At 42.6% G+C, this 25,495-nt stretch overlaps 1 protein-coding gene across 3 annotated transcripts in view; it reads left to right on the top strand.

The window, feature by feature from the left end:
• The window catches only part of SLC25A13 (solute carrier family 25 member 13), a 231,230-nt gene that overhangs the window by 33,240 nt on the left and 172,495 nt on the right, over positions 1-25,495 (top strand). For 2 of the 3 annotated variants that reach the window (XM_055420464.2, XM_055420465.2), the window contains exon 3: positions 15,245-15,387. In XM_055420464.2, the coding sequence (XP_055276439.1) occupies positions 15,245-15,387 (143 nt within the window). Of the gene's footprint in view, positions 1-15,244; positions 15,388-25,495 lie in introns of those variants that run through there. The other variant, XM_088833351.1, reaches the window with a different exon arrangement.

Here is a 25,495-nt window from a genome sequence, read left to right as displayed (position 1 = left end):
TTTAGCATCAGTCCTTCCAATGAACACCCAGGATCAATCTCCTTTAGAATGGACTGGTTGGATCTCCTTGCAGTCCAAGGAAGTTATTAATTCTCCTAACATCACTTTCTGTATCAAAATGTGTTACTGTTAAAAATTGAGGAATCAGGGAATTTGAATACTGATAGGATTATTTGATATTAAGTAATTATTAGTTGATTTTTAGGCTAGGTAATAGCACACGTGGTCATGTATGGATGTGAGAGTTGGACTGTGAAGAAAGCTGATCGCTGAAGAATTGATGCTTTTGAACTGTGGTGTTGGAGAAGACTCTTGAGAGTCCCTTGTACCACAAGGAGATCCAACCAGTCCATTCTAAAGGAGATCAGTCCTGGGTGTTCATTGGAAGGACTGATGCTGAAGCTGAAACTGCAATACTTTGGCCACCTCATGCGACGAGTTGACTCACTGAAAAAGAATCTGATGCTGGGAAAGGTTGGGGGCGGGACGAGAAGGGGACAACTGAGAATGAGATGGCTGGATGGCATCACCGACTCTGTGGACATGAGTCTGAGTGAACTCCAGGAGTTGGTGATGGACAGGGAGGCCTGGCGTGCTGTGATTCATGGGGTTGCGGAGAGTCGGACACGACTGAGCAACTGAACTGAACTGAATAGTATTCTGAATATGGAAACTATAAAGAGTTTTTTAGAGATGTACACTGAAGTCTTTACAGGTGAGATTATGATATCTGAGATTTGCTTTTAAATAACCCAGTTTTGGTGGTGTAGGAAAAATAGGCAGTATGATAATTTTTGCAATTTAAAAAATGGAAATAGGATTTACTGTTCACTGTGTATATTTGAACATTTGCAAAATGTTATAAAAAGATGTAAAGATTCCATGAAAAAAACTTGCTTGAAAGTGCTGTGTATTAGATATGCACCTGATATGCATTAGATATTGATTCAGTAAATGCTTGGAATTAAGTCATTCACAGAGACAAAGACTCCAAGAGAAAATGGGTAAAAAATAAGAGAAAAAGAGAATCAATTGGTAAAGTAGACTGGGTTATATATTAGGAGGCAGAGTTCTTTATAAAGCTGTGCTTTGCCCAGAAAAGGTAAATACGGTGTAGAGACTCTAAGGTGGAAAGGATTCTGGGTAATGAAAGTCCAGAACAGAAACGCATCTGTCTCTCACCTGGTGTCTGCTGCTGCGCACGTGGGCCCCCCATAACGGGGCTGAGGAGTATGTGAGGGAGCCATGGACGTTTTTAGGCTATGTATTTATGAGGTTTTTGTTGTAAAATGCTAACGACGTAATTCTGGAAGACCACTTGCAGAAGAGCCTGCAAGTGGGCTGCTAAAGCGCCTAAAGAGATGGATGAAGCTCATAAAATTGAGCTGGCAGAGTGACGATCAGTCTCAGAACTCAAAATCTGTGACTTCTGTTTTCCAAGCCAACAGTCGCTGTGGGCATCGGGAAATGGGAACAACTTAGAGGGTCTCAGTAGATGGTGCTTCTTGGATCCTTATTTGTCTTGATGTGATTCAGTGGAAAGGCTCCAGGTAGAAGCTGCGACCACAGTTTGAGGCCATGTGGTAGCGGATGAGGCTGGGTTAAGATCCTACTAATGGAAGGACGGATCTTTTCTAGTGGCTGCGTCGCAGTCACAGGGGAGTTGTACTGGAGACAAGTGGGATTGGCCAGGGAAACCCAGGGGAGGGTAGGAGTCCCTGCAGAGTTCTGGAGAGCCACCTGTGGGGCTTCTGTGTCAGTGGGCCTGAAGGCTGGGGTGGAATCTGTGGGACCAGAAAGGAAGTGCTGTCCTCCCTTGGTGAGGCTGGGACTACGTGGCTTTTGAGTGAGAATTCCAGATGACTTAGAGTCCAATGGCATGATGTGGGGGGAGCTGTCCCTGAAGAAAAGATGTGATCAGCAGTTTCTAGAAGGGATTGTGGATCTGGCAGAAGTTCGGGTGATCTCATCAGGCTTGGGTAGTGTGGTACCAACGCAAATCCACCTTGGCTCAGCACGCTGAGGATCTCTTGTTTACTCTCTACCGCAGACGGTGCTGTGGGGGAAGAATAGGGAGCGAGGCGCCTTTGGGGGCTGTGCCAGGCACGTCTCCAGTGAGCCTGGGCTTTCTATTTTTTTTTTTTTTTTTGCTCAAGTAAATTGTGGTTCATTTATTTATTTATTTAAAAAATTTTTATTTTGTATTAGCGTATAGTTGATTGAGGGGCTTCCCTGGTGGCTCAGCTGTAAAAAATCTGCTTGCAGTGCAGGAGATGCAGGTTCAATCCCTGGATGAGGAAGATCCGGCTACCCACTCCAGTATTCATGCCTGGAGAATCCCCTGGACAGAGGAGTTGGAAAGCTACAGTCCATGGGGTCACAACGAGTCGGACTTAACATGCATAGTGCTGTACACCTGGACTTGTTAGTTCTAAGAGTGGATCAGCAGCAAGCACTCTGTAAACCTGACTATTTGCTGATTTTTTTCTGACATTTTTCCTGACTTTTCTTCTTTATAAATATCTACTACACTAGTTAGGTCGGAGAAGGCAATGGCAAACCACTCCAGTCCTATTGCCTAGAAAATCCCATGGATGGAGGAGCCTGGTTGGCTGTAGTCCGTGGGGTCGCTAAGGGTTGGACACGATTGAGCGACTTCACTTTCACTTTTCACTTTCACACATTGGAGAAGGAAATGGCAACCCATTCCAGTGTTCTTGCCTGGAGAATCCCAGGGACGGGGGAGCCTGGTGGGCTTCTGTCTATGGGGTCGCACAGAGTCAGACACGACTGAAGTGACTTAGCAGTAGCAGTAGCACACTAGTTAGGTGATTGTCCTGTAGCTTAGGGGAGGTGGAGGGAAGCTTCATTGTTCCTTTGAGACCAGATGTGCTGGTAGTGGGGGAGTTGACAGCTGTGGCGAGCAGAGAGACCTAGTGGAACCGAAACAGATAAGGAAAGAGGGGTCCTGGAGGACTCAAATGAGCCCTGTTCCGGCTTATTTTATTTTATTTTTTTGAAAAGAGTTAAAATCAGTTCTTTTTCTGAAGTTGCTTACTGTCAGATGTTGGGGTTATAAAGATGAATTAATCATGGCTCCTGCCCTTAACTATCTCACTGTGTGTGTTTGAATGTTTAAAAAAAAATCCACAATTTGGTTGATATACATTATATAGTACATAATATAGTTGATATGCATTGTATCGTATTAATTAGCAAGAAGATGATGTGGGGCTAATTACATCTTCCTAGTGAGAGTCGTTACAGTTGCTGGGCAGTGGTGATATTTGGCTGCTGTTTATCACATGGAGAAGGTGGAGGATTGTGGAGCAAAGAAAGACAAAGGAAATAATAGTGCGAGCAAAAGCAAAGAATTCCAGGCGTGGAGGTGGCCTGGCACAGAGAAACTTGGGAAATGGTACTAGAATGGTAGGCAGAGGCATAAAACATCTCCAGCCTAAGGTGTTTGAATTTTTTTATGCAGGCTGTTTTAGTGACATGTGGCAGTTAATGTTTTGTCTGGATGTAGAAGTTGAAGTCTAGGTGTTGTCAGCTTTGTTTCCAACCTAAGTGTGGGGAAGCTAAGTTTTTTTCTCTGCCTGACACTTTCCGTGCTGCTTCATGTTAATAAACAGGTGTATTTGAATGCTTCCAGTTTAAATGAAATTCCATGGAACTTTGCAGTGAGTGAGACGTGTAAAAAGGTATAAGCAACAGCCATGTCTTACTTAGAGATGTTCAAGTTTTATACAGGAGACAGAATTTATAGGCACGCAGAAGGTAAAAAAAGAAAAAAAAAAGTAAGTCAGCACAGTCAAGGGTCACTTGTGTGGTTAAAGCAGACGCCACAGGAAATGGGAGGAGGGAGCAGTCCCTGTGGTGGGGAGAGGTCAGAGAAGGCTCCTTGGAGTGGGAACTTGAGGAGTCCCGCAGATGCGTGGGAGCTGGGGGGGTGGGGGGAGGCACCCAGTGGGGCAGCGGAAGCTTCTGGGAACCAGGACCACATTGGAGGAAGGCCTGGAGGTGGGTTTGGGAGCAAACCTCCTCCAGATTGAAGGACTTTTGCTCCTTCTTCAAATGTTTACCTAATTCAGCTCTGCGCGAAGGAGTCTGCCAAGTTTTACGGGGTGTGGGTGACAAAATTAGAAAGATAATTGGGAGTTTGGCATTTCTGCGAAACAATAGGAAGCCATTGAAGGTTTTCTGAGTTATCCAGTGACTTGGAGGATGGGTCTGAGATTGGATTGGTGCAGCAAGGCCATGGGTTAGGCAGCTGTGGGTGTAATCCTGGTGTGCAGCCCTAATAACTTGATTAGAGTTGTGGTAGCAGGAGGAATGGAGAATGGGCAAGTTAGCACATTTTGAAGGACTATTTGATTGAAAATGCCTGATCTTGTGTAATGGATGATCGTGTTGTTGTTCTGTCGCTCAGTTGTGTCTGACAAATTAAAAAAAAAGATGTATATAAAGAACTGAAACTTGTGATCCACATATATTTAAATCTATGTATCTATTTAAATCTATCTATATATGCATATGTCTGTTTTTCTGTTTCTCTGCCTCTGTGTATGAGTATAATTTTTTTCCTTAACAGGAGGAAAAATACTATTTGGTATTCATTTTTTCCCTCACCTAATACATTATGAATACCTTTTCCTATAACTGAGAGCATTTCTGCTTTTTTTATTGCTATGATACTCCTGTATGTGGCTGTTTTGCCAAAATTTATCTAGCTACTCTCTATTATTAGATGTTTAGTTGTCTTCTCTGCCTTGCTATCATAACAACACTGTAATGAATAGCCCTGAAACTACATTTTTGCATATAGCTAGCATTTTCTTAGACAAATTTTTAGAGGTGGAATTGTTGAAGAGTGGATTTACAACATTTCAAGGCTTTTGATTCTTGGCAGACTGCCTCTCAAGAAGGTTGCATCAATTCACATTTTTGTTGGGAGTATGGAAGTTTACATTTTTCCGCATTGTGATGTCAACTCAGATTATTAAAAAAACTGAGCAGCAATAATAAAAAGCCTTTCTGACAACTCATTGAAAAATTGTGTCTTGTTTTAAATTTGTGTTTTTTAATCATCAGCAATGTATTTGTTGACTATTCATGTTACCTAGTGACATTTAAACCTTTTCATTAAAATTTACAAATATACAGAAAATAGAGTAGTAAATACCCACATCAGTTCAGTTCAGTTCAGTCGCTCAGTCGTGTCCGACTCTCCGCGACCCCATGAATCACAGCACGCCAGGCCTCCCTGTCCATCACCAACTCCCGGAGTACACTCAAACTCATGTCCACAGAGTCGGTGATGCCATCCAGCCATATCATTCTCCATCGTCCCCTTCTCCTCCCGCCCCCAACCTTTCCCAGCATCAGAGTCTTTTCCAGTGAGTCAACTCGTCGCATGAGGTGGCCAAAGTATTGCAGTTTCAGCTTTAGCATCAGTCCCTCCAATGAACATCCAGGATTGATCTCCTTTAGAATGGACTGGTTGGATCTCCTTGCAGTATAAGGGACTCTCAAGAGTCTTCTCCAACACCACAGTTCAAAAGCATCGATTCTTCGGCGATCAGCCTTCTTCACAGTCCAACTCTCACAACCATACATGACCACGGGAAAAACCATTGCCTTGACTAGATGGACCTTGGTTGGCAAAGTAATGTCTCTGCTTTTTAATATACTATCAAGGTTGGTCATAACTTTCCTTCCAAGGAGCAAGCGTCTTTTAATTTCATGGCTGCAATCAGCATCTGCAGTGATTTTGGAGCCCAAAAAAACAAAGTCTGACACTGTTTCCACTGTTTTTCCATCTATTTCCCATGAAGTGATGGGACCAGATGCCATGATCTTTGTTTTCTGAATGTTGAGCTTCAAGCCAACCTTTTCACTCTCCTCTTTCACTTTCATCAAGAGGCTTTTGAGTTCCTCTTCACTTTCTGCCATAAGGGTAGTGTCATCTGCATATCTGAGGTTATTGATATTTCTCCCAGCACATAACCACCACCTAATTTAAATTTTTGTCACATTAGTTTCACATGTAATATTTACTGATGTATTTCAGTGTAAGTTAGCTATCTCCGTGATTCACCCAAAATAGCATATAGCTCCTAATAGTTTTAAGATTCCCTATTGAGAAATGGCCATAATACATATTAGTGAATATTATATGTGTCCATAATACATATCACTGTGCACCTAATGAAATTAATAGTAGTTCCTTAATAACATACAATATTTGATCCATTTTCAAATTCTTAAGTATAGTACTTTATTCCACCCGGATAACAGGGAAGCAGAGGAAGAATGGTCAAACACAATGGTCAGGTGTGCAAAGCATTTCTCAGTGGCTGGAACACACTCAAGAAGAATTTGCCCTTCAGCCTCCAGACATGAATGGTTTGTGGCAAAAATGAGTGACTGGTGATTATGGTTCTGGCGTGTTCACAGTCGATAGACTAGTTTGTTCCACCAGTAGTGGGCAGGCAAGTTAGGCCCCCTGGCTTCTGAGGATACAGTGTGCTGACACATTGCTTTCCTTTGCCACCATATTCATTGGGTGTGGAGGTATGTCTTCCTGGTGACATTTGCTTTATTACTCAGGGTTCTTGAGAGAAACAGAACCAGTAGGAGAGAGCTCCATCTCTAGGTGCTTATCTAGTGAGGTTTATTATGAGCAGTTGGCTCACACCATCCATTCTGGAGGCCGAGAAGTCCTAGGATGGTACTGTCTGCAGGCTGGAGACCCAGGAAAAGCTGTGTTGTAATTCAGTCCAAGACCGAAGTCCTGAGAACAGGGTAGCTGATGATGTAAATCTCAGCCTGAGTGCCAGAGAAGGAAGATAGGACCCAGCTTATGCAATGGGGCAGGGGAAAAAGGGATGAATCCTTTCCTCCATCTTTTATTCCATTCTCAACGGATTGGGTGAAGCCCACCCATATTGGGAAGGGAAATCCAGTTTACTGAGTCCACAGAGTCAAATGCCAGTCTCATCCAGAAACACAGACACACCCAGAAACAGTGTTTCATCTGGGCACCAGTTGGCCAGTCGAATTGATGCATAAAATTAACCATCACAGTTAGTATTTTACTAGGTTATGCAAGGAATCCTAAAAGCCTTCCCATTTCATAAGTATATATGTTTAATCATATTAAACTTCCAAAAATTGTAAAGGGGAGAAGCTTCAGGTCATTTATTAAATCTATTACTGAAGAAGGATTAAATAACATTTTAAAGGTGTGGTAGCTGCAACGTATAGTCCAGTCCCCTGACAGGGACCCTCTGTGCATCAGTCTAAGGAAGAACCTTTGATATCTTTAATCAAAGTAGACTACCCAAGCCTTGGTGATGTGCTGTTTTTTAAAAACTGAGGAAAACTGTTTCTTGTGTCCATATTAACATATCCTTGTATTGAAGAGATGTTTTATCACCTCTGAAAAAACAAGGCAGATAAAAGACCTGAGATTTTTTATTTGTAAACTATATTGAGGAATAAATCAAGTGCATCAATCAGAAATGTACAACTCCATGCATGTTCATAAAGTGAATCCATCCATGTAACCAGCATCCTAGAGGCCCTCTGATGCCCGTTCTAGTCAATACCCACCCCTCCCAAGGGAACTAGTCATCTGACTTCTGTCACCATGTGTTAGCTTTGCCTGGTTTTCTACTTTACATAAAATGAATAATACAAGATGTTTTCCTTTTTTTTTTTTTTTTTTACAATATGTATTGTTTCCAGCTTCTTTCACTGTTGCTTTATTGGTGAGATTCATCCGTGTTGTCACGTGTAGTTGGTGTTAGTTGATTCCACTGTGTGTCTATGCCACAGTTCATTGACACATTGTGCTGTGGACATTTGAGTTGTTTTCCTTTTTTTTGCTATCCAAAATAACGCTGCTGCGGGTGGGCTCAGCTTAGAGCTGTGGCGCAGCCCCCTCCGGCCCCAATCCCATCCAGCTCTAACATGGTGCGCACATGTGAAACCCACACAGAAATGCAGCCCTAGACCCTCAGGCCCTGGCCACGCCCCAAACCAAGGCAGAGAGCGCTGTCACACCCCAGAGAAACCCAGCTCCCACCCCCAAGAGGGCAGCGATGGCCCCTGAGCAGAGGAGACGCCCCGCTTGCACCTGGCTGGGCTCCAGCCCCACCTCCTCCCAGGGCAGTAGCTGCCAGCACACCCTGGGGAAGACACCACTCATGCTCATTTTAGATCTGTTTCTCCTACCAGAGCTGCTGGGAGTGCTCCCAGGGCACACTTTCAAGGGCGGGAGAGGTAAATTTTCATATAGTTTCATAAAGACAGAGAATGTTAAACAAAATGAGAAGACAGGAATATATTTCAAATGAAAGAATAAGGAAAAAACTCACAAAACCCTGAGAAAAAATCCTAATGAAACACAGATAAATAATTTACCTGATAAAAGAGTTCAAAGCATTAGTAATAAGAATCCTAATTGAACTGGGGAAAGAATAGATGAACACAATGACAATTTTTGTAAAGAGCTAGATAATATTAGAAAAGTGCTGACAGCACTGAAGAATACAATAACTGAGATGAAAAAATACACTGGAGGATACTAACAAGAGATTAGGTGAGAAAGAATACATAAGTGATCTGGAAGATGGAGTAATGCAAATTGCCCAGTAAGAACTCCCCCCCCAAAAAAAATTCTAAAAATTGAGTATAGTTAAAGGGACTTATGGGACAACATCACCGGTACTAACATTTGCATTATAGTGGTCCCAGAAAAGAAAGGTAGCGCTAGTGGTGAAGAACCCACCTGCCAGTGCAGGGTACGTAAGAGACGTGGGTTCAATCTCTGGGTCAGGAAGATCCCCTGGAGGAGGGATGGCAACCCACTCCAGTATTCTTGCCTGGAACCTCCCATGGACAGAGGAGCCTGGTGGGCTATGGTCCGTGGGGTCAGAAAGAGTCAGACACAACTGAAGCGACTCAGCACAGCACAGAAAGAAAAGAGTAGGAAATGTATTTGATGAAATTATGGCTGAAAACTTCCCAAACCTGGAGGAGGAAACAGATAACCAGGTACAGGAGGCACAGAGGGTTCCAAACAAGATGAACCCAAAGAGACCCACACCAAGATACATCATAATTAAAATAGAAAAAAAATAAAGGTAAAGAATTTTAAATGCAGCAAGAAAAAAACAAAGTCACATCCAAGGGAACCCCTATAAGGTTATCAGTTGATTTTCCTACAGAAACTTTGCAGGCCAGAAGAGAATGGCATGATACTTTTGAAGTGCTGAAAGGGAAAACCCTACTACCCAGGATATTCTATCTAGCAAGATTTCAGAATTGAAGGACAGGCAAAGAGGTCAGACAGGCAGAAACTGAGTTCATCAATACTAAACTGACCTGACAAGAAGTGTTAAAGGGTCATCTGTAAGTGAAAAAGTAAAAGTTCCAACAAGAAATAATGAATTAAGGGAAGGGGAAAATCCCACGGGTGTAAAATTGCTGGGTCTGTCCTTTCATGTACGTTCAGTTCGAGTAGACATTGCCAAGCAGTTTTCTGAAGTGGTTTGCCGGTTGCAGTTGCTCCGTATTTCGCCAACATTGGTTTTTTTTCTTTTTAATTATCTTGTGTATGAGTAGTGGTATTATCGCATTGTAGTTTTATTTTGCCTTTTCAGTGGAAATTTTTTTTTTAGGGGTTGGGAGCTTGATAATGATTCTGAAGATCGTTTGGGGAAAACTAAGAGAGTGATTAGTCTTGTAAGAAGACTTGTAGGGAAAACGTAATGAAATGCTTTCTTATTTTGTTTATTCATTCATTTATTTATTTTTGGTGCACTGGGTCTCCGTTGCTTTGCCAGAGCTTTCTCCAGTTGAGGCGAGCGAGGACCCATCTTCATTGCGGTCCTCAGGCTTCTCACTGCAGTGGCTTCCTTTGTCGCGGAGCCTGGGCTCTAGGCGCCTGGACTTCAGTAGGTGCAGCCCAGCGGCTCGTTAGTTGCGGCCCTAGGGCTCTGAAGCGCTGGTTCAGTAGTTGTGGTGCATGGCTGAGTTGTGCCGGGGCATGTGGGACCTTCTCAGATCAGGAGTCGAACCCTGCATTGGCAGGCAGATTCTGTGCCACCAGGGAAGTCCAGTAATGCAATGTATTTTTTACTCCACATTCATTTGTCAGATGTTTGTTGGACATGTTGCCTATCTGCCAGGTAACAGTCTAGAGCTCAAGGATACACAACAGTGAGAAAGGGGAAAAAAATTCTGTCCTGGAAGAGCTTTCCATCTAGTTATGGCAATTAAGGTGCATGTAATCTTGCAAGAGTAGATGGGTCAGTTGCCAAGGTTAGTCCTGAAACATTGCCTGCTGCAGTGATGATAGGAGCTGTCAGATCATCCTGGCATTTCTCCCATGGAGTTGGGTTTGCGTACATCTTCACCTTAGGAAGGCATTGCCCCCTGATCAGAACTGTGTAGGAGATGGACTTCCTTGCCAGGCGTTTCCCGCGTGACCGTGTGATAATGTTTGAAAGTACTTGTGTGTTTGCCTGCGTAGGGTCTTAGTTTCCCAGCACCGAATTTGGTTGCATCTTGCAGGAGGTCGTTTGTTGTGCTGCACGGGCTCTCTAGTTGTGCCATGTTGGCTTAGTTGCTGTACGACACGGGGGATCTTAGTTCCCCTACCAGGGATCGAACCTGCATCTCTTGCATTGCAAGGTGGATTCTTAACCACTGGACCACAAGGGAAGTCCCAGCCATATGATAATTTAGCCTGTGGCATCCTTGATGGCATCCTAAAGGTGAGGGAAGGGAGAATGATTTGATGTGTGGGCTCCTAGGACAACCAAGAGTTGTTTAGTTGCTCAGTTGTGCCTGGCTCTTCATGGGCCCATGGACTGTAGCCTTCCAGGCTCCTCTGTCCCTGGGATTCTCCAGGCCAGAGTACTGGAGTGGGTTGCCTTTCCCTTCTCCAGGGGATCTTCCCTTCTGAGAGACAACCAAGAGAGTAAGTGGAAGAGATTCAAGTTGGAGTGTCCTTACCTCAAACCACATCGAAAGCCAAGTACCAATAATGTATTGAAACTTAAAGGGAAAAGATAAACCTATTCAAAACAGGCTAAGAGAAAATGTGGGTGAATATGTAGTCTTGTGATGAAGAATTATAATAGTTTCTAAGCTTAGAAGTAATGGAAGAAATTGTAAAGCAGATGAAAATTGACAGACTCAATTATATAAAAATATCAAACTATTTGCAGCAAATATGATAGACAAAGGGGGAGAGGGCATGTTCTCATGCTGTTGGTTGGGAGTGTAATTGGTTCAGTCCTACTGGAGAGCAGTGTGATAATAAGTATCAAGAGCCTTAAAGATCCTCTCCTTTGACTCAACAATTTCTCCTCTGGGAGTCTCCGTTCCGTTCCGTTCAGTCGCTCAGTTGTGTCCAACTCTTTGCGACCCCATGAATCACAGCACGCCAGGCCTCCCTGTCCGTCACCAACTCCCGGAGTTCACTCAAACTCATGTCCATCGAGTCGGTGATGCCATCCAGCCATCTCATTCTCTGTCATCCCCTTCTCCTCCTGCCCCCAATCCCTCCCAGCATCAGAGTCTTTTCCAGTGAGTCAACTCATCTCATGAGGTGGCCAAAGTATTGGAGTTTCAGCTTTAGCATCAGTCCTTCCAATGAACACCCAGGATTGATCTCCTTTAGAATGGACTGGTTGGATCTCCTTGCAGTCCAAGGGACTCTCAAGAGTCTTCTCCAGCACCACAGTTCAAAAGCATCAATTCTTCAGCAATCAGCTTTCTTCACAGTCCAACTCTAGCCTTTGAAAATTGCCAGGAATTTGGACAGATGTTATATGCAAAGCTGGTTACTTTAGCTTTAAAAAAAAAATAAGAAAAATGGGAGATAATCCAGTAATAATAATGTCTACTGGTGAGAGAAGAGTTAAATTGTGTTTTTAAATAAATGAATTGTTCACTAGTATAAGCAGACATAGGTATAATTCTAAATCATAGGATTGCTGTAATTAACAGTGACATTTCCTTTATATTTCAGTCCTGTTTTGCCTCAGTTAAGAAAATAAATTATAATTCTTCCACGTTTGCAAAAAGCCAAATTCAATACTAACTAAAGAATAGTATGATTAATGGGCCATCTTTGAGCTTTTCTTTCGTACTGTGAAAAAAATTGTTAAAAACCGATAATCTAGCACATTTATAAGATGCCTCTTGTGTGTATGACATTGTGTCTAGTGTATTTCATGACTGTTCATTTATTTCTAGCATCACCTTAAGAGCAGGTAGTATCCTTATCCCCATTTTACAGGTGAGGAGCCAGAGGCCCAGAAAGCTTTTGTGACTTACCTGAGGTCCTTTAGAGGCAGAAGCAGAGCTGCTTGCATCCCAGACCCGAGAGACTCCAAAGCCTGTAGCTGAGTATCTCTTCAAGAGCCGATCCTACTTTGGAATGGCTCAAATGTAGAAAGAACAAGTGACTTTTTTTTTTTAAGATTTATTTATTTGCTTATGGATGTGCTGGGTCTTCATCGCAGTGAGCAGAAGCTGCTCTGCTTGTGGTGCACGGGCCTCTCATTTATGGCTTCTGTTGTGGAGCATAGGCTGTAGCTGCGTGAGCTTCAGTAATTGAAGCTTCTGGGCCCAGCAGTTGGGCCTTGTGGGCTCTGCAGCACTGGCTTCACAGTTGTGGCGTATAGGCTTAGTTGCCCGCATCAGGTGGGCTCTTCCTGAAGCAGGGATCGAACCCATGTCTGCATTGGAGGCAGATTCTTTTTTTTTAGTGTATTTATTTTAATTGGAAGATGAGTGCTTCGCAATATTTTATTGGTTTCTGCCGTACAGCAGCCTGAGTCAGCCATGGTATTCTGTGCCCCCTCCCTCTTGAACCTCCATCCACCCCGTGCCCTCCCTGCCCTCCCTCTCGGTTGTCACGGAGCACCGGCTTTGAGCTCCCCGCGGCATGCAGCGCGTTCCACGGCCATCTCACTTTACACACGGTGATGCGCGTGTCGCGGTTCCACTCTCTCAGTTCGCTCCACTGCTTCGTCCCCTTCTGTGTCCCCAGGTCTGTTCTCCGTGCTGTTCACGGGGTTCCCTGTGTCTGTGCTGTGGCTGTTCTCTGTGTCTGCGTCTCCAGGAAACCCACCCGTGACTTGCAAACGCAGTTCCAATCGGCTTTGACTGTCATTGCACCCCTGTTCACTGTGCTCGCCCATCACGGTGGTTTCTGTCACCCACTAGCCCTGTTCTTGTAGACTGAGGTCCCCATCTCCCCACCACAAAACACTGTTTGCTCCCAAAGATCAGGAGGCCCTCTCCTGCTGCGTCCATACCTGTGTGACCCCCAAGTTGTTGCTCAGCATTTCTCACAGCCCCCATCTCACAGAACAGTGATGTGCATGTTCCATGTCTGTGAACGGGGAGGGCTGTGAAAGAGCATCGCACACCGCCCTATTCTTCTTACTGTTTCTCTTCTGGAATGGAGAGGACGCTAACCATAGCAGCGTTTCTTTTTTTCCCCTGAAACTCACTCATTGTTTATTCAATATCTCTTTAGGACTTACTACTTTCAGCATTTTGAGGAGATGGAGCTGAAATAAATGCACATTTTCCTCTTTCATGACACCCTTTGTCCCTACTTTCAGGTGGAAAGGAACTTATAGCTCTTCCTTTATTCACTGTAATGCCTTAACACAGAGGGATGATCCAAACATACAGAGGAAAGGTATAAAGGACACACTTTTTTTTTTTTTAATTTTGTTGTTCAGTCGTTCAGTCATGTCTGACTCTTTGTGACCCCATGGACTGCAGCATGCCTGGCGTCCCTGTCCTTCACCATCTCCCGGAACTTGCTCGAGCTCGTGTCCATTGAGTCGATGATGCCATCCAACCATCTCATCTGTTACCCCTTCTCCTCTTGCCTTCTGTCTTTCCCAGCATCAGGGTCTTTTCTAATGAGTCAGCTCTTGCATCAGGTGACCAAAGTATTGGAGCTTCAGCATCAGTCCTTCCAATGGATATTCAGGACTGATTTCATTTAAGACTGACTGGTTTGATCTCCTTGCAGTCCAAGGGACTCTCAAGAGTCTTCTCCAACACCACAGTTCAAAAGCATCAGTTCTTCGGCGCTTAGCTTTCTTAATAGTTATGGTCTTTTTTAAAATAGGGGCCCAATTTCTTCTTTGGCTCAAGTTAAAAAAAAAAAGATGTAATTTTTAGGAGTTCTGGAGTAAAAGTGGAATGAAGACCTTAAAGTCAGATGTACTTGGATTTCAGTATTGTTTCTACCCCTGCCTATGTAGGTGAATTAGTTTACCACTCAAGATTTAGCCACTGCATCTCTAAAATGTGGATGGGAACACGTACTTTGTAGAGCGGTTGCATAATGCTAATAGGATATTGCATGTAGAAACCTGACACATCGCCCCACACTTTCTATACAGACATGGCAGCATTTCTTACCAGCCTCCGTGAAGTCTTACAGAAGCCTTGCTGTTAGCAGCTTGCTTTCCAGTTTCTCCTCTTTGTCATTCTTTTTTCTTTTTTTCCATCATTGATGCTTTTGAAACAGGAAAAGGGGCAAAAGAATGAGGTTGTTTTCATTCATGATTTCATAATCCTTTTTTTTTTTTTTGAAGAAATTGTATGTCTTTGCTAAAGAACAAGATATAATTTGTCTTTCCAAATTTCTGTCAACATGGGTTTCTCACCCTCAGCATGATATGGTCTGGATGACTCTAATTGGGTGGGGGGTAGAGGGTGGGGATCCTGCCTGGGTATTGGGGATATTTAGCAGCATCTCTGGCCTGTCCCAAGTAGGTACCAGTTTCTACTCCCCCCACCTCCCCACCAAGTTACGACAATCAGAATTGTCCTCAGGCACTGCTGGATGTTCCCTGTGGGGAAAAAGGAAAACAGGCGGCTCAGAGCTAGAGAAGTCCACCCGAGAAAGGCAGGTGTTATAACATACAGAGATGGCTTATTGGGGACTTTGGTGTTTGTAAGCTGGACAGTCAGGCCAAGCTTCTCTCAGCTGAGAACCTCTGGTATAAAGATAAAACTTGGCAAACTCAATGTCTTTTTGCTTTTTACTTGGAGTGATGGGAAATAATTGTCCTTGTAATAGTGTATTGTCATATCAGATATTTTATCCATTGAATATTTTCAGCTTTTTTCACATATTGATCTGATTATATACATTTGAGAATAAAATATATTTTCTTTTTTTAAACAGTATGCAAGCATTGAAAAAAACGGTGAATTTTTCATGTCTCCCAATGACTTCGTCACCCGCTATTTGAACATTTTTGGAGAAAGCCAGCCTAATCCAAAGACTGTGGAACTTTTAAGTGGTGTGGTGGATCAGACTAAAGATGGGTATGTTTGTTTCTGATGATCTCATTTAGTTTTGTTTTGTTTGAAACAGCTTTCTGTCTCTTTAATGATTAGGAAGCCAGTGTCCTATGACTTTTCTTCCTATTACAATTAATACATTATTTTAGAAATGATGCCCTTAACAGTTCCTTCAGTGTTCTTAACCCAGTTGCGGGTTCTATATCTGGATTTCTTGACATTGTTTAAACAACTATTTATAATTTCACAGCTATTGTAGTTGAGTGGTGTGAAGATGTACTTGAATGTGTGTAGTATATTTTAAGTTTTAAGGCAACTGTAAAAATTATAAATGTAAAACGTAGATCTGTGAACATAACTTTTCTATAATCTTTCTGCTCAAGGAACTTTTAAACGTCCCGTATGATTAAATGCTATAAATCTGACAGACAGAATAATGATTCCAAATCCCCAAGGAAGGCATTCTGCCCAAGTGGGAAGAGAAAAATGGAACCACCTAAAATTAAATAGGACACTTTGCAAAATGCCTTTGGTTGTTTTTTTTTTTCTTTTACCAATATTTTCTGTTTACATTTAAGAAAGTGAGTTATTCTTAAGTTGTATAAGAATGCAGTTGATTTTTACCGTAAGTGCAGAATTTTGGGCTCCAAAATATTGGTAATATGAGCACCAATATTCCCTAATAACCAAATATAATCTGTCAGAGCTAGCCTTTTCTGTGTAAACTGTAGTGAACCCAGCTGTCTGCCCTCGCCACTTGCCAGCACTCCCTTCTGATAGGTGAGTTCCCTGCCTTTCTGGGGTGTTCTTCTGTTCTGAACTTTCTCTTTTGGTCCTGTGTCTGTTTTTTCCATATGCATGGGTTTGAGATACAAGCAAAGAAAACTTCCTGATGTACTGTGAATGCTCTTAGTTTTACCAGTACTTCTCTTTACTTGCTTATGCATCTGTTGTTCCATCGTGAGTGAAGGCAACTCCCTCTAAAGTGAAAGTCTTGCAGATGGGAAGCAAGTGGGGAGGAAATTGGCAATTATACTTCCTGTCATATGCTGGCAGATTGCTAGATTATACCTCCTCTGTTCCAGGGGTGGCTACTTGTGTTTTCCACCTCCCTCCCAAGGTGGGATTCTTTGCTTTGGAGGAAAATATCATTTAGGAGCAGGCGTTTCTTCCCTCCCAGGGCCTATCTGTGGAGGTGCAGGGGGAGAGGTGGAGGTATATTTCACACTAGTCCATTCAGGCTAAACAGTTGCACAGAACATAGCTTTATTCTAGCAAACATTTTGGTGGGGGGATTGGATTGCTTCCACATCTTCTGTGCTTATAAGGTGCAGAAGAAATGTGACCAAGTTCACACGCGGTATGAAGTAGCTGACTCAATGTTTAAGATCAATTTTTTTTTTCTTACTTGATAGTTAAAAAAAGCTTTTAAGCTATAGAAAATGGAAAGAATTCAGTGAATGTCTAATAGATACCCTTCATCTGGATTGACTGTTAACATTTTTAAAACCTGTGTGCCTTTTTAAAATTTGTTTTAACACATATACACTTTTTACACATCACACACATAATTTCCTCTTTTGGCTGGACCAGTTAACTATAAACTGCAGACATCAAAATACTTCAGTATTTATCTTTGAATAAGAGCATTCTTCTTAACCATTATCATACTTAGGAAGATTAGCAATCATGTGAAATATCTAATATCCAGTCTGTTTTAAATGCACCAGATCTCTCCACTCACCTCTTCCCCACCTCAAATGCTTTACTGCCTTTTGCTTTTCAAATCCAGCATCTAAGCAAGTTTCCTGTATTGTATTTAGTCGCTGTATATCTTCTAATCTAGAACAGGCTCTTGCCTTTTTTTTAAACCACTGATCAAGTTTAGTGATTTTTTTACTTAAAAAAATCAAACCACCGTTAAAAAAAAAAAAAGAGGCAAATAAAACTGATTTTCCAATCATTTGAAAAACATAGTGCTTATTTGTCCAAAACAGACTCAAACTTAAATACTACCATTATCATCTCTAAACTTCTGCAATAAAATTAACATTTATATATACACATATATAAATTATATATATATATATGTAACGGTATTTTGCAGTCAGCAGGAGAAAGAACACATCCTTGTTTTATTATTCTATCTTGACTTCGAACCCAGGCCCAGTTATTTTGTTGAAAGTCCCTCATTCTGGACTTGTCTGGTTGTTTCCTTATGACTTGGATTCATGATCAACTTTGGGGTGCAGGTTAGAAGAGATCCTACTATCTTGTCCCAGCATTGATAATACTCAGTTTGATCACTTGGTTCAGATGGTGTCCACCAGATATTTCCATTCTACAGAACCATTTTTGCTTTGTAATTAGGAAATAGGCACTTTCAGAACACGGGAATATCCTGTTTCACAGCAGCCTTTCACCCAGTAGTTTCGGCATCCATGGTGATCCTTTTCTGGATGAGGCATTACATTGGTGTTTGAAAAAACAGTGATTTTTCTGACTCTTTATTTCTCAGTTATTGTCTAGAATTCTTTGGTAAAGAAAAGCTTTCGTCCCTCCACTCCCTTTTCTTTCTCTATTAATTTTTGTATCAGTGTAAACTCATGGATTTATTTACATTGAACTCAATGTATTAAAATCTATTACTAAATTCTCTGAATTATTCAGATTGTCCCAGTATGGTCAGTGCAAGTCCCTTCAAGCTGGCTTCTGTACCCTCAGCCTTTGAATGTTCCTAGCTTTGGGTAAATAAAGTGTACCTGGCTGGCTTTGGATTTGTCCTGCCCTTGTCCAGGAAATCTTTTCTCAAAGAAAGGCCCAGGTTCTTCCTGGTTGGGACTGGTGCTTGGAAACAAGAAGCTGGGCACTAACTCGTTGCTACTGGACTGTTCTGCCTCCCTGATGTTCTAGTGGAAAGAGCTGGGAAATATACATAAAAAAAAAAAATCAAAAGTTCATAATGATAGTTCCTATTTAAATTTAACCTTGCAGGAATTTCCCTTCTTTTCTGTTTGTATGTTTTTAGGTGAACATTTTGATTCCTAGTTACACGAATATGTTTGCAGTCATTAATTTTATGTGATTGTAGTATCTGCTAATGTACTTGGCTTCCTTTTCATCCCACCCCTATTAACACACTGGCTTTTCCTATTTCTTTTTACATATACTCTTAAAAAATATAACCTTGAATTCATTACACGCCAACAATGTAACATACACTTTATATATGTAATGTAACATAACGTGTATTTTCTCATGCTCTTATAACAAATTCTTGGCTTTCTTTCCCTAGTTTCCCAAATAAGAACTAAAGGATCAAGTAATTTGCTGCCTAAAGGTACCCAGGCCTGTTTGGCTCTAGTCCTGGGCCTTTCCACTGTTCAGAGCGGCCTCTTCGCTCATCATCTCACGATTCTCTTTAACTTGACATATTCTTTCTGATTTTGTTTTATCTTAAATGTTAACATTTTACTGACAAGGAAAATCTTTGATGGTCTCAATCCTTTACCCTATGACTAATTCTTTTCCTTTCTTCCTTTTCAGTGTTAACAGTGAATAGTTCAGTTTCAATTGGGAAAACAACCACCCATAACCATCTCAGCTTGCCACAGTATTTTGAATTTTTCAGTATATTCTATGACTTATACTGCATCAATATTTTTCAAAATTTGAATTCATTTTTGTTTTAATTCTCTTTTATAATCTTTCTGCCTTTATCAGTTTTCATATTTCCGTATACTGTTCATATGAACAGTGTTAGATAACTTTCTCATTTTCTATTAGATAATAGACCATCCTTTATGAAATCATGCCCTTACAGAGTTATTTCAGTTTCTACTTTTCTGTAATAGATACTACTGGAGTGAATATATTCATGTATGTGGCATTTCCCCCTTCTGTTTAATTCGTTGTTGTTCAGTCGCTCAGTCATGTTGGACTCTTTGCTACTTCATGAACTACAGCACGCCAGGCTTCCCTGTCCTTCACTGTCTCCTGGAGCTTGCTCAAACTCATGTCCATTGGGTCAGTGATGCCATCCAACCATCTCGTCCTCTGTCGCCCCCTTCTCCTCCTGCCCTCAGTCTTTCACAGCATCAGGGTCTTTTCCAATGAGTGATCTCTTCACATTAGGTTGCCAAAGTATTGGAGCTTCAGCTTCAGCACCAGCCCTTCCAATGACTATTCATGGTTGATCTCCTTTGGGATTAACTGGTGATCTCCTTGCTATGCAAGGGACTCTCCAACACCGTAATTCAGAATCATCAGTTCTTCAGCGCTCAGCTTTCTTTATAGTTCAGCTCTCACATCCATACATGACTACTGGAAAAACCATAGCTTTGACTATACATAGCTTTGTTGGCAAAGTGATATCTCTGCTTTTTAATACACCGTCTAGTTTTGTCATAGCTTTTATTCCAAGGAGCAGGCATCTTTTAATCTCATGGCAGCAGTTACCATCTGCGTTGATTATGGAGCCCAAGAAAATGAAATCTGACACTGTTTCCACATTTTCCCCAGCTATTTGCCATGAAGTGATGGTATCAGATGCCGTGATCTTCGTTTTTTGAATGTTGAGTTTTAAGCCAGCTTTTTCACTCTCCTCTTTCACCTTTATCAAGAGGCTCTTTTAGTTCCTCTTTGCTTTCTGCCATTAATGTGGTATCTGTTTAATTACTTCCTTAGATTCAGTAGAGGGATTCCTGGGTCTAAGGGTAGGAATATTTTATAGCTCACTGTGATATGTATTGTTGCAGTTCTTTCCAAAAGGACGGAACTGAACAAGAACTTGTCTGGTATTTAAGCTGATTGAGCTCGTATCATAGGACCGGTGTTCAAGACCCATTCACTTGTGCCCGTGCCCTTTTCCCTAAGGTCCTAACCCCAGCACACAGCTAGCTCCACAGTATTTACTTCACAGACAGATCTAATCATAGGTCTCTTCTCAATGTAAAATGGTGAACGCCTGCATTCCCCGTTCATTTCCCTTTCTTTGGAATCATAGCATCTGTCAGGTTCACAAGTCACACATCCTCCTCCTAAATCAAGTACTATTCCTTGAAAAAACTGCATGACAGAAGCTACACGGTGGCCCACAGAAGCACAGCACACACACTGAACAGCAAGGAAGAGCTGACGGGGGTGCTGTTCCTCCAGCCAGACTCTTGGGGTCTGATCACCTAGCTTGACTGACCCGAGGGAATATTAGTGCATAACTTTATTAAAATTTCAAAAGCTGTTTATAGATGGACAACTTTAGGATTTAAAAATAATGACAGCTGTGGTGGTCCAGATGTCATGATAAGGTGAAACACTCCTTTTTAGTTAATTATTGGTCCTCTAGCTGTGGTTTCTTGAGTCCAGGCGCAAGGCCCTGCACATTTTACCACCTCCAGGGTCTAGTCCAATATCTGGCCTCCATTTCACATCGATTTGTTGACTCAACTTAGGTAAATCTACTCAGAAGATTTTTGCCCCCTCTTGTTACAAAAGCCCAGGAGTGTTGGGAAATGGAAGATCTAATTCAAATCCTAGGTTACTCATTGTTGGAAGCTGACATGCGGCCCCCAGAAGATATCAAGATAGCCAGCCATCCCTGAGTTTGGAAATGTGACCTTTTAGGAAAAGTGTCTTTGCAGATGTGGCTAAATTGGGGCTGTTGAGATGACCCTGGATTGCCTGTGCTTTAAATGCCATCATAAGCATCCGCATGAGATGCAGAGAGATATGACACAACACTTGCAGGGGCAGGTGGCATTGTGACCACAGAGGCTGAGATCGGAGTGATAGGGTCACAGCCAGGGGACATCTGGGGCCACCAGAAGGAGGAGGAGGCAAGGAGTGGTTCTTCCCTGTAGAGTCTTCCTCTGGATGGAGAACGGCTTTGCTGACACTTGATTTCAGATATCTGGTCTCCAGGACCATGATAGACATGAATTCCTGCTGTGCTAAGCCACCCCTTTGTGGTCACTGACGTAGCAGCCCTGGGAGATGAGTCCCCTTACAGAGCTATTTTCTCTGGGGAGTTAGAAGGCCTGTTGTGTCTGACTGCAACTCTACGAACTGCAGCATGCCAGGCTTCTCTGTGAGCTTGCTCAGACTCGTGTCCATTGAGTCGGTGATGCCATCTAACCATCTCATCCTCTGTTGTCCCCTTCTTCTCTTGCTCTCAATCTTTCCCAGCATCAGGGTCTTTTCCAATGAGTTGGCTGTCCGCATCAGGTGGCCAAAGTATTGGGTCTTCAGCATTAGTCCTTCCAATGAATATTCAGGATTTCCTTTAGTATCGACTGGTTTGATTTCCTTGCAGTTCAAGGGACTCTGGAGTCTTCTCCAGCTCTACAGTTCAAAAGCATCAGTTTTTTGGTGCTCAGCCTTCTTTATGGTCCAACTCTCACATTGGTACATGACTACTGGAAAAACCGTAGCTTTTTGACTATATGGATCTTTGTCAGCAAAGTAATGTCTCTGCTTTTTAATACGCTGTCTGGGTTTGTCATAGCTTTTCTTCCAAAGAGCAAGCGTCTTTTAATTTCATGGCTGTAGTCACCATCTGCAGTGATTTTGGAGCCCAAGAAAATAAAGTCTGTCACTGTTTCCATTGTCTCCCCATCTATTTGCCATGAAGTGATGGGACTGGATGCCATGATCTTCATTTTTTGTATGTTGAGTTTTAAGCCAACTTTTTCACTCTCTCCTTTCACTTTCATCAAGAGGCTCTTTGGTTCCTCTTTGCTTTCTGCCATTAGAGTGATATCATCTCCATGTCTGAGGTTGTTGATATTTGTCCCGGCAATCTTGATTCCAGCTTGTGAGTCATCCAGCCTGGCATTTTGCATGATGTACTCTGCATGTTAATTAAATAGGCAGAGTGACAATATACAGCTTTGATGTACTCCTTTCCCAATTACAAAGTGTGTAGTTGGAAAGAATTTTCGGGGGACAGAGACTGATCAGCCTAATAGAGGAGGAAAGGTATTTTAAACAAATTATTTAGCTTTGGCTGTGCTGGGTCTTCGCTGCTGCGTGGCTTTTCTTTAGTTTCAGAGAGTGGGGTCTACTCTGCAGTTCCAGTGCATGGGCTTTCAGTTGTGGCGGCTTCTCTTGTTGCGGAGCACAGGCTGTGTGGGTTCATGGGCTTCGGTCGTTGCAGCTCCCAGGCTCTAGAACTCAGACTAGGTAGTTGTGGCACATGGGCTTACTTGCTCTGTGGCATGGGGGAATCTTCCTGGAGCAGGGATCAAACCCATGTCCCCTGCGTTGGCAGGCGGATTCTCTACCACTCAGCCACCAGAGAAGTGCTAACAGCTTTTTTTTTTTTTCAGTAGTAGCTTTTCGTAGGAACAGACATTTTCCAGGCAGGGCAGGGGCCCCTGCTGTGGACTGTTTCCTGGAAGGCATGGCCCCTTCCTGCAGGCTTCAGCTACATTTAGGGTTGGGGAGACTTCAGCATGGAAGCTAAACACCTGTGCACTGCATGGACTTAGAGGCTTTCTGGCAAAGGGATCTTATTCTTCTGGAGCCCTCTTGACACTCATTTAATGATTCCTGAGGCTTGGCCAGCCTTCCACACCGTGAGCCTGTTGTTGAGGGCTGCCCACTCAGTCATTTGGTAGCTATTTGAGACCCTCATCTCTGTGCCTGGCGCAGTTCTGTGTGTTCAGGATGCCGTGGTGAGTTGGGGGGGTGGGGAGAGGAGTGCTTGCCTGTTGGGTGCTTCTTATCTGTGGAACAGACAGCTGTTCATCAGAGAACCACACATAAATGTGAATTGATATTGTGATGGGTGTTATGTAGCAGAGACGTGGTATGGGAGACGGCATGGGGGCTTCATGCCAATGGGGAGGTCAGGAAAGATTCTTGAGCTGTGGGAATTGGAAAGGTTACTGGGCTGGGCGTGGGGGACAGAGGACAGCATTGTAGACAGAGGGAACAGCAGCTTCAAAGTCACATTCTTAAATGCTTAGGCTGGCAGGCCCAGAGCATGGCAAGTGCAGGGCATGGTGGGGGAGAGGTGGGCCACACCAGACTGTGTGGGAACTTGTACTTGATATTAAGGTTGGGGGTCTTTGTCACAGGACCAATGGCGAGACATCACAGGGTCCCCTGAGTTGGGGGGTTGGCATGACCTGCCTGTTAAACACGATTCTCCCTATTAATCTTCTTTGATTTCACCAGTCCTCACTTCCCTGTCGTGTTTAGATTTCTCTGCATTCCCTTGTTTCAATAGATTTAATGATGAGTTTAATCAGTTTGTGAGGTTCCTTGAGGGTGCACAAGCCTGGAAACTTTTTGTCAAATGAGCCTCTAGGTGCTGAGGGTTTTCTGAGCCTCTGAGGAGGGTGGAAGGGGAGGTGTTGGGTCTCTCAGCTCCTCCCACTTAGGCCCTCTTACTTTGACTGGCCAGTGTGAATTTTCCCCCTGTTGTTGTGTTTGGATAATTTTCAGTGTATCTTTTTGGTTTGGTTGTCCTTGTTATATTTTTGTTTAAAATGGGAATGAAGCTTTTTTAACTGCAATCTTACTTAGTACATTCTTCACCTAGCTATCTCCCAAGAGCAAGGGGAAAAATAAATTGTGTTTGTGTCCCTTTGAGCTCGGCAAACATGTTTCTAGATGTGGTTTATGAACTGAAGTCTCATTAGAGAGGCCCGGGGCTTAAATGCTGTTGCAGTGGTACCTGGCGTCACTTGGGAAGACGAAGCATCGCCCAGAGAAGCTGGAGATGTGGGCTGCCTGGCCTCTTGGGCTCAGGATGCTGTTGGCCGTTACAGGTCTGACCCCTGTCAGTGCGGGGTGGGTATTGGACTGCACTGGTATCTAACTGGTTTGCTAGGATCAAGCGTGAATTTACTGTGTATTTTCTGTCTCAGGTAGGGAGACTCTTTGTTCTCCATGAGAGAACAAAAGTTGGCTTTCTCTTTTGAAAACAACAATGTCAGAAATCCTGATTTCCTTTTTCCCCCTCCTCGGACATTTTAATTATGAAAAATTTGAGTCATACAGAAAAGTGGAATCCTGATTTCCTCATGACAAGCTGACGCGTCCAACATAACACCTTGTTAGCCCCCTGTTCTGTTGAAACAAAATGATAATATACTTGGCATCCACAAATAAGTCTTTTTTTCTTCAGAGTACAGACAGTCAGTCCTGGGACAATTCCCATTTTGAGGCATGAGGAATAAGGGTGTCGAAGAAAAGATGAAAAAGGAAATCTTGTGTTTTGAAACACGTGGCTATATAAATAAAGTGTGTTCTCTGTGTTTCCCATGTTCGCTGTTTATCCTTCTGAGAAGGGGGGAAGAGGCCTTTTAAATACATCACAAGGTGAAGGAGGATATAATAATGTTGTTGATAAAATCATTTTTATATACCTGTTTTCACTTTGTGAGCCTGTTGCGATGAAATCCAGGCCCTGGCCACATGCTGAGAGTTAATGAGGTTGACAATTGGCAATGCTTAAAGAGTATTAGGGTAATGTATTTAAACATACAGCAGTTCACAGCCTGAAATGTTCATCGTCTGTCAAATAGAATCCATAATCAATAAGAGGAGGTCTTTTCATTTACTAATAAGGATAGTTGTCTACACTACTCAGGTGGACACAGATTTTTGATAAATACCTGGAATTCATAAGCTGTAGAATTAAGCAAAGGCATCTCTTTAATTAAAAAAAAAACGGTAATAATCAACAGCAGTCACCTGAGAAGCTTAAATTTTCTTCTTAGTCATCAGACTCCCAAATTAATCCACCAAAACAAAAAGCCTCATTAGCAGCTCTCCTTGAATCAGTGCTGTGTTTTCTCTCCCTCAAGGTGTCTGATTAACCCCCTTTCTTTTTGCAGTACTCACGTTGTGTTAATATTTGATGTCTGAAGTCATGGGGGGGGGGATGCGTGCAATGTGGTGGCTAGACGCTGTCTGTGCAGAGTAAATTAGAAAGAATTCTTAAAAAGGTTTGTATTATGTTGCAAGTATATTAGCAAACCTTTAGGAGTGTCAGGTGCCTGGGCTGTTTTTCTTCTTAATTCCAGAAAGGATTGATTAAAGATGAGGTGCTGATTTCACTCCTCATTCATATGTAGGGTTAGCCCTCCTCTCCTTCCCCCTTCTAACCAAGCCTGGCCCTCTT

This window comes from Moschus berezovskii, chromosome 3 (assembly GCF_049115385.1).
Source record: "Moschus berezovskii isolate FMDL1 chromosome 3, NW_MosBer_1.0, whole genome shotgun sequence".
NCBI lineage: Eukaryota > Metazoa > Chordata > Mammalia > Artiodactyla > Moschidae > Moschus > Moschus berezovskii.
This window is presented reverse-complemented; position numbering and strand designations above follow the sequence as displayed.